Below are 10551 nucleotides of genomic sequence, written 5' to 3' on the forward strand. Positions count from 1 at the left end.
AGTGTCTTAATATCGTCTTACTTTTCTTTAAAGCTGCATTTTCAAAGTTCTGATGCTTTCCGTAAAGCTACTGTTGAAATAAACATAGGATGCCATGACACAATATTAACTTTTGGGGTTAATTTCCCACAGTTTATCCAGCAGATTTCAGATTTTTAAATTTCTCAACACGCCCTCAAATTGATACCGTTTCTGTTGTTATGCTGTTCACTGAGTGCGTTTGCACTAACAACTGTGACATCCAGCATACAATAAACCTATAAGAAAAGGGATTTTTACTGTTAACTTCCAGATAGTGTGTTCATGTAAGTATCGTTGTGGAGCTCTCTGAATTACAACAAACAACGCAAATGTAGATATGACTGTTGTGAAATAATATGTTCAGTTATGATAAAGGCTCCAGACCTACAAGCATGTCTCTGTTTCCCTGTAGCTCAGGTGGATCATTATGTTCTACAGGTGTGTCACCACCACTGCTGTCCAGGGTGCTGATCCTAGGATCCGGGAGCTGTTCAGGGCACAAAGTTTTGTTGTCTTATTGTGATGTTGGTATCATTTAGATATTTGTGTTTATTGTATCAAGCTGCTGTCTCCCACTTTTAACTTGAATTTGCCGCAGTTGGGCCATAATGCACACTGAAGCTCGAGCTGTGACATCACAGTTTAGTCCTTTATTTGAAGTTTCCGAGCAAGTATGACTTTATCTTTTTCTGTCTTGGAGAAATAATGAATACAAGAGTTTGTATCAAACACAGTATTTGTGACATTACTGTTTTGACTACTCATTTAATGGACATGTATCTCTGTATGTTGACCTTGAAAGGGAGGGGAGGTGTGGGAAATGTCACCTGTAACTACATCTTTTCCTCTGAATGGAAAAATCATAATAAGGCTTATTTTATTTTTTAAAAAGGGGGGCTTGGCTAGAACTGTGGTGACAAGCAAACAAACAGAAATGCGAAGTAGACCACTCTGAACAGCCTCACCGACAGTACTATTTTCATAAGAACACAACATGCAAAAATAAATTAGTTAAACTCGTACATTGGACAGCTCCAGTACCGCTGACAGCCGCATATTCAGGACCTTGGTCAGCTCCATGTTGTTATTAACAATTGTAAAGGCGATACACCCCACAAGATGGACGGGCCATGATGGGTGTGGTGGTTGGAGGCTCAACTTCATCAGTACAAAAGCTCACTTAACTTCGAATGGGGTTCTTCCTGTTGTATGAAATAAAAAATAAAAAAGTCAGCATGAACTTCATCACAGGGGGAAAGGGCCACTCCTCCTTCATGCACCCCATCCCCTAACATCACAGTGGAAAATTTCTGTGACAAAAAAACTGACTTTAAAACAGGAGTGCGTCTCTATTTTTGTCTCAGTCCAGGTTGGGCTGCTTCACTGTGCACTCCCATCATGCTCAACATAACGCTCATCCCTCTGTGTGTTGACTTTGACAGTCCAGGCGACTATTTTCTCTTCATGTTTCACATCCTGGCCGGGGCTTGCACCGTGATAGTGGCCGGCTCTGTTGCATGTGGGATCATTAAGACCCAGGCACTTTTAAGACAGAATCGGTTTATATTCATGCTGAACACAAGTATCTGTGACACAATGACCGGCTGTGGTATTTTCTATCAGTTTCTCTTCGATGTGCGAGTTGGCTTCCCCTCTAAAAACGGGACTTATTACATCCTGCCTTCGCTTCTTGGAGTTAATATCATGACGTTTCTATTCGCCCAGTTTGACCGATATTTCGCCGTGTGCCATCCCTTCTTCTACGGTCGTTTCATCACCACAAGAGTGGTTATATGTGTCAATGTGTACAGCTGGGTGCATGTTTATTCTCAGCTGCTCCTGCAACACATGGTGCCACTTTCTAAAGCCATACAGATCGGAACCTACAGCAGGATCAGTCTGATGGTGATTATCATCACAAAAGTAATCATGACCATCAAGCTGCTGGTCGTGGCGAGGCACCAGCTGCTACGGGAGCCGCTGGGTCCGGAGAGAGACAGTAAGAAGGAGTCCTTGTTGATCATAGTGGTGGTTGTGGTGTTTTTCCTGCTGCTGTGGGGCCCGGCCATGCTCTACACGGCCCTGGCGTCGCTGACAGGGAAGTATCTTGTCATTAAAAACGACGCAGTAAATCCGATGAAGATTTTATCCAGGAGCAATGCTCTGTGCACTCCGTCCCTCTATCTGTGTGCCAGCCCTTCACTCAGGACGGCTGTGTGGGAAACTGTGTGGAGCAAAATCTGCTGCTGCAAGAAACCCAAAAGGTTGGTTGGATCAATAACTGTAAGGGTAAAGTAATACTTTAATATGGAGCGTTTCATCGCGACAGGGACTTCGTTTAAATGGCTGCATCTGTATAACACACTGCATTTGACATTCAACATATACGTATTCAATGACCCTTTAAATGTAGAGTAAATAATTATTAATACTATGTCGGAGAGACAGAGTATGGATGTAACAATGGGATGATTGTAACACCACCACTTTCACCAAGAGGGGCTGACCTATGAGCCATGAAATTCATTAACTGTTTGAGCACAATTCCTTCCTGACTTTGCATGTAGAATTTCATAGCTGTATGAATAAGTGTGCAGATTTTACAACCCAAATACTGATTTTCAGATATGAAAGTAATTATTTTGGACCAAGACTACATTTTGATTATTACTGATACTGTTGAAATCATGTAACTTGTATGAGATTAGAGAGTAATCTCTTGGGTAAAATGTGAGGCATTTCATCTTTGCTGATTTCAAACCACCATTCTGTTCCAACAAATGGCTGACAGGGATGAGGATGGTTGTAACAGGTGAGGCAGGGAAAGACAGCGAGGAATTGCTATTTGTAGTACATAAATAAGGGTACTTTGTGTTAAAATTTTAGAGCTCTAACAAAACAATCCAGAGAGTTATAGGTGCTGAGACAAAAAGTGTTGCAACCCTGTCTCCCATCGGAATAATTGGTGGCCTTTTCCTTGTCCAGACTGGCCTGTGACACGATTTTTCGGCAAACCCTGTCACTTAGAAATTACATTTATGTGCTATTGATTTGCAATAGTGAATACTTTATGGAGAAAACGTTGTATTGTCGGGGTCAGATCTTTGCATGAACACATCTGGCAGGTGGCAAAATGTTGTTGTCAGTAAATGGCAACATGTCTATTTCTAATTTCTAATGTATCATTAAAGGTGTGGTTTAATAAATGTTGCACTTCCATGGCTCAAAAAAAAGTTGCATATTAACATACAGTACTCCAGTTTGGCAAACATTAGGTTTTAGACGATATTTTTTCCTTCGAAGGGTAAAATGCTGTTTTTTCAATATATGTGGATTTATAAGGAACATTAGAGGAAAAGTTGTGCAACATCGCATGAAAGCCGAACCGGGCTGTAATAAAATATATTTCCTGCTACTCTTTAGTGTTGAAGAGCTCAAGATCACTTCACCTAATTTCAATATATATTTCAAAGACAATAAAATAATTCAAAACATTTTAAAAATGCCAACTGTATCATTATCAGTCTTCATACTGCTCTGCTGTGAGCGAGTCTGACTTTTCAGGGAGTCAAACCTTTTTTTCGGCCTCCAAATGAAGACTGAAAGTTTATCTACAACAAAAAGTTTAGGCACTGTTCATGAGGTCACTGTATGCTTTACTAATACAAAGAGCCAGGTGAAACCAATGACATCACCTGTGGCTCGTGCTGTGCCCGATGCTGGGCCGACTGACACGAGGTCATAGTGGACAGCTCCTGGTGCTGAAGTTATGTCTCATACCCGACGATTAACTGATAAATAAGGGTGCAATTTGTATAAGTATATGTAAATGTATATGTGTATGATTGTGGAGTTTGCGTTCTCTGTATCATCTACTCTGAAATCTGTAATAAATGTTTTATTTTATTGTGTCCACCTAAATAAAATGTTTTTGTTTTCTGCAGTCACAGAGTTCTTACAGGGCCTATGGGGTGGTGACATTTGCTCTGTATTTGTGTTGCTTATTATTTGGATATGAAGTGAGATTAGGTCATCCCTCATGGGTAAAACCAGTTGGGGTTACATGGGCAGTGGCCCAACAACCAACTATATAAAGATATTAAATTCAAAGTGCATCTTTGGAGCAATGTTGCTCTCCAACATCACAGACTCTGGAGGAGTGCCTCTCTCGGTGGACTTCGACAGTCCTGTGGATTATCTCATCTTTATTTTCCAGCTTCTATTCGCTACAGCTGCTGTTCTTGTAGCAGGACCTGTGGTCATCACCATTTGCTCCACCAGAGCTCTGCGCCTCCAAAACAGGTTCATCTTCATGCTGAACACCAGTATTTGTGACACGCTGGTTGGGTTTTCAGTCTTTTATCTGGGTCTGTTTGATGTTCAGGAGGGATATCCCTCCAGAAATGGGACTTATAATATGTTACCTTCTCTTCTTGGAGTAAATATAATGACTTTTTTATTCGCGCAGTTTGACCGCTATTTTGCCGTCTGTCATCCTTTCATCTACACGCGCTTTGTAACCCGGGCAGTGGTTATCACTGCAAATATCTACTGCTGGCTTCATGTCTATGCTCAGTCCATCATTACAAGTTTCGTGCCACTCTCCAGAGCAATACAGCTGTATTTTTACACTATTATCGGCTTACAAATCATTGTGCTCACCAAAGTGGTCATGACCATCAAACTGTATGTAATCGCCAGGGTCCAGCTTGAGAGAGATCCTCCCAGCGCCGAGAGAGAGGGCAAGAAGGAATCACTGAGAATCATCATCTTTGTTGTCATAAGCTTCCTGGTGTTGTGGTGCCCCTCTTTCTTTAATGTTGTCCTCAGACTTGCGTTTGGACAAGGGATAACGTTTAGGAACGAGGCCACCAATCTTTTCGCCGTCATGGCTCGTTTCAACGCAGTGTGCACACCTGCAGTGTACCTGCTCGTTTCAACGCAGTGTGCACACCTGCAGTGTACCTGTGGGGGAGTCCGGCTCTGAGGGAGGCCGTGGTGAGGACAGTGTGGGGCAGAGTGTGTCCAAGGTGCAAGAAAAGCAAAAGGATACATGTCTCTTCACTGCGATGAAAATGCCATTCTTTTCTCTCAACGACAAACTTACAATGAGCAGCAGAGTTGGCTCCTGCACTATGAGGTGTGATGACAAAGGAAGGCCTCTGATTCACTGACTGTGAAAATGTGCTCACCGAGGACCATGCCTGCAACTTTAGGAGATGAGGGAATGTGTGAAAATTACTAAAGAGGACTGGGAAAATTATTTTATTATTTATTTATTTATATGTATGTATGTAGTTTAAAAAAACGGACACTCAAGTAAAATTACTATTACTATCACAATTGTGTTTCTCCTGTTATTGAGTCAAAATGTCTGCCGTAAAATAGGCCCATTATATCGGCTCAACTCTGCAAATGTTTAATTATTACAGACGATATTTTTTCCTTCAAAGTTGAAATCATGACAACGTAAAACACCTCAAGCATGTTTATTCTAAAGCAATGTAAGGCACATAATTTAATTTAACTTTCTGATTGAATGGTAATTCTATAAGTTGACTATAAATTGAGGAAATATTGACAATCAAAGGGCTCCATTGCGGGTTATTATAGGATGGCCTTTTGTCGTCTGGCTTTCATATTTTGCCGAATTACAAAATCACTTATCTAGTTTTTACACATTGTCCTCCTCTTCAGGCTTTCTAAATATCTATGCTTGAGGATTGTTGTCACATTTAATGTACATAATGCTGCTAATACTATAATAATGATCACAATTAATGAACAATGTTTCTTCCCAAAGGATCGATAAGGTTGGCGGGATGACCTGCAAGATTTCATCGTGTCAAAAAGTTCCTGTTTCTGTTTGATGTGGTGCTCACACATTTAGGCTCAAGGTTTGAAAAATGTTATAAAGTATTTTTTAAGCTGTTGTTTTTTTTTAATGTCAGTCTTTGTGGGCCTCCTGTACAGCTTTATTTCTGGCCATAAAGCTCAAGTAGTCTTCAGCAGCCTGTGTATATAGACTCTCAGGGAGAAACATAACAGATTTCAAAATACATGCCCCTCATGATCTGTTTCCAAAAGTTTTTCAGGCCTCTCATTGTCACTTTACAGTATGTAATACACGTTTCCAAAGTATCTGGAATTGAACAAATGAATCCATCTTGTCTGGGTAAAGCTGTCTCTCATGGGAGAGCACTGCAGTAACCAAGGTGTGAGGGAAAAAACTCAGATTTGTTTCCTTTGCTTTCAAGTTCTTTTTATAATTTTTTGAACGTTCTTTTACATTACATTTAGTTTGTAGTGAATATCTGCTATACCTTTATGTTAAGTACTTTGACTTGCATCGGTGTTTATAAGTGAAAAAGACAAACAAACAAAAACTGTATTTAAATATGGCACGTTATGGTGTATGGTTGCAGGATGACCCTGGTGAAGACCACAAGCTGAAACATGTTGCTCTCACAATAAAGTTGTTCTTTAAACCAAAAGTGTTGCTGGAGTTTTTAACCTCTTATTTCTACAGTCCTGACACAAGGGGTTTTAAAGCTGATTTTCTAGACCAAATAATATTAAAATTAGTAAGTCAGTAACCGAGTGCGTAAACCTTGTTGAAACGTAAAGAAACGCAAAGTTTCAACATATCCACTTCAAAATAACGTACAAATGTAACATAAATGTGGTTTACAGAAACCTATGCAACAATGCCAACACTTTTCTGAGCGTAATTTTGGTTAATTTTGACGAAAAACAAACCAACTGGGTCCTGGTTTATTTCCTAATCTCGAGGCATCTTCTTGAAGAAGGTGCCTTCTACTTTTATGTCCTCGTTTATTTCCTTGTTTCATTTTCGTATCATTTTACACTTTGTCTCCATAATTGGTAATATGCACTATTTTGCTTTTTTAAATTTATTTTGTTTTCTGCAGTCACAGAGTTCTTACAGGGCCTATGGGGTGGTGACATTTGCTCTGTATTTGTGTTGCTTATTATTTGGATATGAAGTGAGATTAGGTCATCCCTCATGGGTAAAACCAGTTGGGGTTACATGGGCAGTGGCCCAACAACCAACTATATAAAGATATTAAATTCAAAGTGCATCTTTGGAGCAATGTTGCTCTCCAACATCACAGACTCTGGAGGAGTGCCTCTCTCGGTGGACTTCGACAGTCCTGTGGATTATCTCATCTTTATTTTCCAGCTTCTATTCGCTACAGCTGCTGTTCTTGTAGCAGGACCTGTGGTCATCACCATTTGCTCCACCAGAGCTCTGCGCCTCCAAAACAGGTTCATCTTCATGCTGAACACCAGTATTTGTGACACGCTGGTTGGGTTTTCAGTCTTTTATCTGGGTCTGTTTGATGTTCAGGAGGGATATCCCTCCAGAAATGGGACTTATAATATGTTACCCTCTCTTCTTGGAGTAAATATAATGACTTTTTTATTCGCGCAGTTTGACCGCTATTTTGCCGTCTGTCATCCTTTCATCTACACGCGCTTTGTAACCCGGGCAGTGGTTATCACTGCAAATATCTACTGCTGGCTTCAGGTCTATGTTCAGTCCATCATTATAAGTTTCGTTCCACTCTCCAAAGCATTAGAGGTTTATGTTTTCGGTATTATCAGCTTACAGGTCATTGTGTTCACCAAAGTGGTCATGACTATCAAACTGTATGTTATTGCCCGGTACCAGCTTGAGAGAGATCCTCCCAGTGCTGAGAAGGAAAACAACAAGGAATCACTGAGAATCATCATCTTTGTTGTCATAAGCTTCCTGGTGTTGTGGTGCCCCTCTTTTGTGAATATTATCATCAGGTTTGTAGGTGGAGGAGGGATAACGTTTAGGAACGAGGCCACCAATCTTTTCGCCATCATGGCTCGTTTAAACGCAGTGTGCACACCGTCTGTGTATATCTGGGGGAGTCCGGCTCTGAGGGAGGCCGTGGTGAGGACAGTGTGGGGCAGAGTGTGTCCAAGGTGCAAGGCGAGGTAACACTGTGGGAAAACTGCCTGCAAAATCCACTGCCACAATTAACATATTGTGAATGTATTATTTGATGCAGCCATTACTAATTTAAAATGTCTATCCCTTTTTTCAGAGTCGGCGCCTGTCATGGGAAGGGAGATACCAAACACGCATGGAAATAACAAGAACCAGAAGACTCCAGTCAGCATTTTACTCTCATCATATGTGCTATTTTTACACCCCTCTCTTCCTCCCTTATTCTACTCAATATACAGCCAATGAGTTTTAATGCAAACACTATTTTCTGCAGTGTTTCCATCACTGGATCTGACAAGGTTGTGCTGATGTTTTTTTTTTTAATTCAATTCACACTGGATGTAATCTAAATGATAGAGGAAATGTCAAACAAAGTCGGGACAGTGTACCTTTATTTGAAATAAGGATTCATGTTAAATTTTGAAAACAGTAAATTAAATTGCTCTGTGATTTTTGGGGTGGATGTAGGGCAGGTGATATCTGTGCAGAGGTTCATGTGTCACTGTCCATGCTGTGTGGTGCTGAATCAGCCTCTTTTTACACACAGTGAGCACACAAGTCATGCTGTCCTGGCTACTGTTAGGAGAAGGGCTGACATTTAGGAACAAGGCCACCAATCTTTGTGTGTATCTGGGAGAGTCTTGCTCTAAGAGAAGCCACGGTGAGGACAGTGTGCGGCGGCAGCCCAGGCAGTGTGCCCAGGATATAGGAGGATGTAAAATGGCCCTACTGAAATAATCATGCCACTTCTCTCTCTCAGTAGTAAACTTTTAATGAGCAGCAGAGTTGGCTCCTGTCATGTGAAAGGAAATTACAAAAACTTACTTACAAAAACCGTCAAAAACTATATAGCAAGGATTTGGTGATAACGTGTATGAAAATTACTAAAGGGGAGCAGGGAACATATCAAAATTGTAAATTACATTAAAAAATAAATCATTTCTTCGCTACATATATGTTGGCTGTGACAGGTCGTTCCTGACTTTGAACTGCAGTTGATCTGATCAGGATTCTCCAGCTCCAATTAGGCCCCATTACTGTTTACTGTTACAGTATAAGAAGCTCTTGGCTTCCTTAAAGATGTTTCCCCTTAATAAAATATACCTTTTAAAAACTCTACCCCGATATAGTATTCTGAAATAGTAAAGGGGAGGAGGCTGCTTTAGTTTGTAACTGTGGTGTAGTGTGTTCTGCTTGCAAAGCTCCATCAGCTTAAATACAATGGAGTGTGGCATCCTATAATGTGAGCTGGATGTTTGGTTAAGGTTAGATTCAGTGCATTATTGTAATTATCATAATTGTTATTATTATTATCATTATTATTATTATAAGAAGAAGAAGAAGAAGAAGAAATTCATGTTAACTTTTTTTACATAGAAAAAGATAGCAGGGAAAAGTTGATATATAGCCTACGTATCATACATTTGGACTGGATTTGGTAATTACTATTATATACATGTAAAAGGTTTATTTTTGTGTGACAAAGTTAAAAGGTTATAACAATGGCACATTTAGAAAAGTGGGAGGGTGAGATTTAATAAGTCTATATTTCCTCCCATTCCTTTTCGGATGTGTATATCAAAGTAACTAGACGCTGACAATTGCTTTTTATTATTTGTAAATACTACTTTCTTTCTGTCTGTCTGTCTGCTTGTTTATGCTCATGTTTTTTTACACATTCGAAATAAATATCAAATATCAAGAAGAAGAAGAAAACTAGTTAGAATACCAAATTAAGTATTTATGGCTCCTGGTAAAATTTTGTTTTTTCAATATATGTGGATTTATAAGGAACATTAGAGGAAAAGTTGTGCAACATCGCATGAAAGCCGAACCGGGCTGTAATAAAATATATTTCCTGCTACTCTTTAGTGTTGAAGAGCTCAAGATCACTTCACCTAATTTCAATATATATTTCAAAGACAATAAAATAATTCAAAACATTTTAAAAATGCCAACTGTATCATTATCAGTCTTCATACTGCTCTGCTGTGAGCGAGTCTGACTTTTCAGGGAGTCAAACCTTTTTTTCGGCCTCCAAATGAAGACTGAAAGTTTATCTACAACAAAAAGTTTAGGCACTGTTCATGAGGTCACTGTATGCTTTACTAATACAAAGAGCCAGGTGAAACCAATGACATCACCTGTGGCTCGTGCTGTGCCCGATGCTGGGCCGACTGACACGAGGTCATAGTGGACAGCTCCTGGTGCTGAAGTTATGTCTCATACCCGACGATTAACTGATAAATAAGGGTGCAATTTGTATAAGTATATGTAAATGTATATGTGTATGATTGTGGAGTTTGCGTTCTCTGTATCATCTACTCTGAAATCTGTAATAAATGTTTTATTTTATTGTGTCCACCTAAATAAAATGTTTTTGTTTTCTGCAGTCACAGAGTTCTTACAGGGCCTATGGGGTGGTGACATTTGCTCTGTATTTGTGTTGCTTATTATTTGGATATGAAGTGAGATTAGGTCATCCCTCATGGGTAAAACCAGTTGGGGTTACATGGGCAGTGGCC

The 10551-nt window shown here is 39.9% G+C and overlaps 2 protein-coding genes across 2 annotated transcripts in view; both read left to right on the forward strand.

The window, feature by feature from the left end:
• Positions 1-1419: 1419 nt before the first annotated feature.
• LOC126394249 (uncharacterized) overlaps positions 1420-10551 on the forward strand; it is a 9574-nt gene continuing 442 nt past the window's right edge. The window contains exon 1 of the mRNA XM_050050956.1: positions 1420-2285. Coding sequence (XP_049906913.1) covers positions 1420-2285 — 866 coding nt within the window. The remainder of the gene's footprint in view (positions 2286-10551) is intronic.
• On the forward strand, positions 7136-8018 carry LOC126394692 (kappa-type opioid receptor-like). Its single transcript, XM_050051682.1, has one exon. The coding sequence runs from the start codon at positions 7136-7138 to the stop codon at positions 8015-8017; it is 882 nt and encodes a 293-aa protein (XP_049907639.1). The 3' UTR covers position 8018.

Source organism: Epinephelus moara, chromosome 8 (genome assembly GCF_006386435.1).
Source record: "Epinephelus moara isolate mb chromosome 8, YSFRI_EMoa_1.0, whole genome shotgun sequence".
In the NCBI taxonomy this organism is placed as follows: domain Eukaryota; kingdom Metazoa; phylum Chordata; class Actinopteri; order Perciformes; family Serranidae; genus Epinephelus; species Epinephelus moara.

Excerpts from the sequence above, each read along its gene's own strand:
- LOC126394692 (XM_050051682.1), top strand. The coding sequence starts at position 7,136 with ATGTTGCTCTCCAACATCACAGACTCTGGAGGAGTGCCTCTCTCGGTG.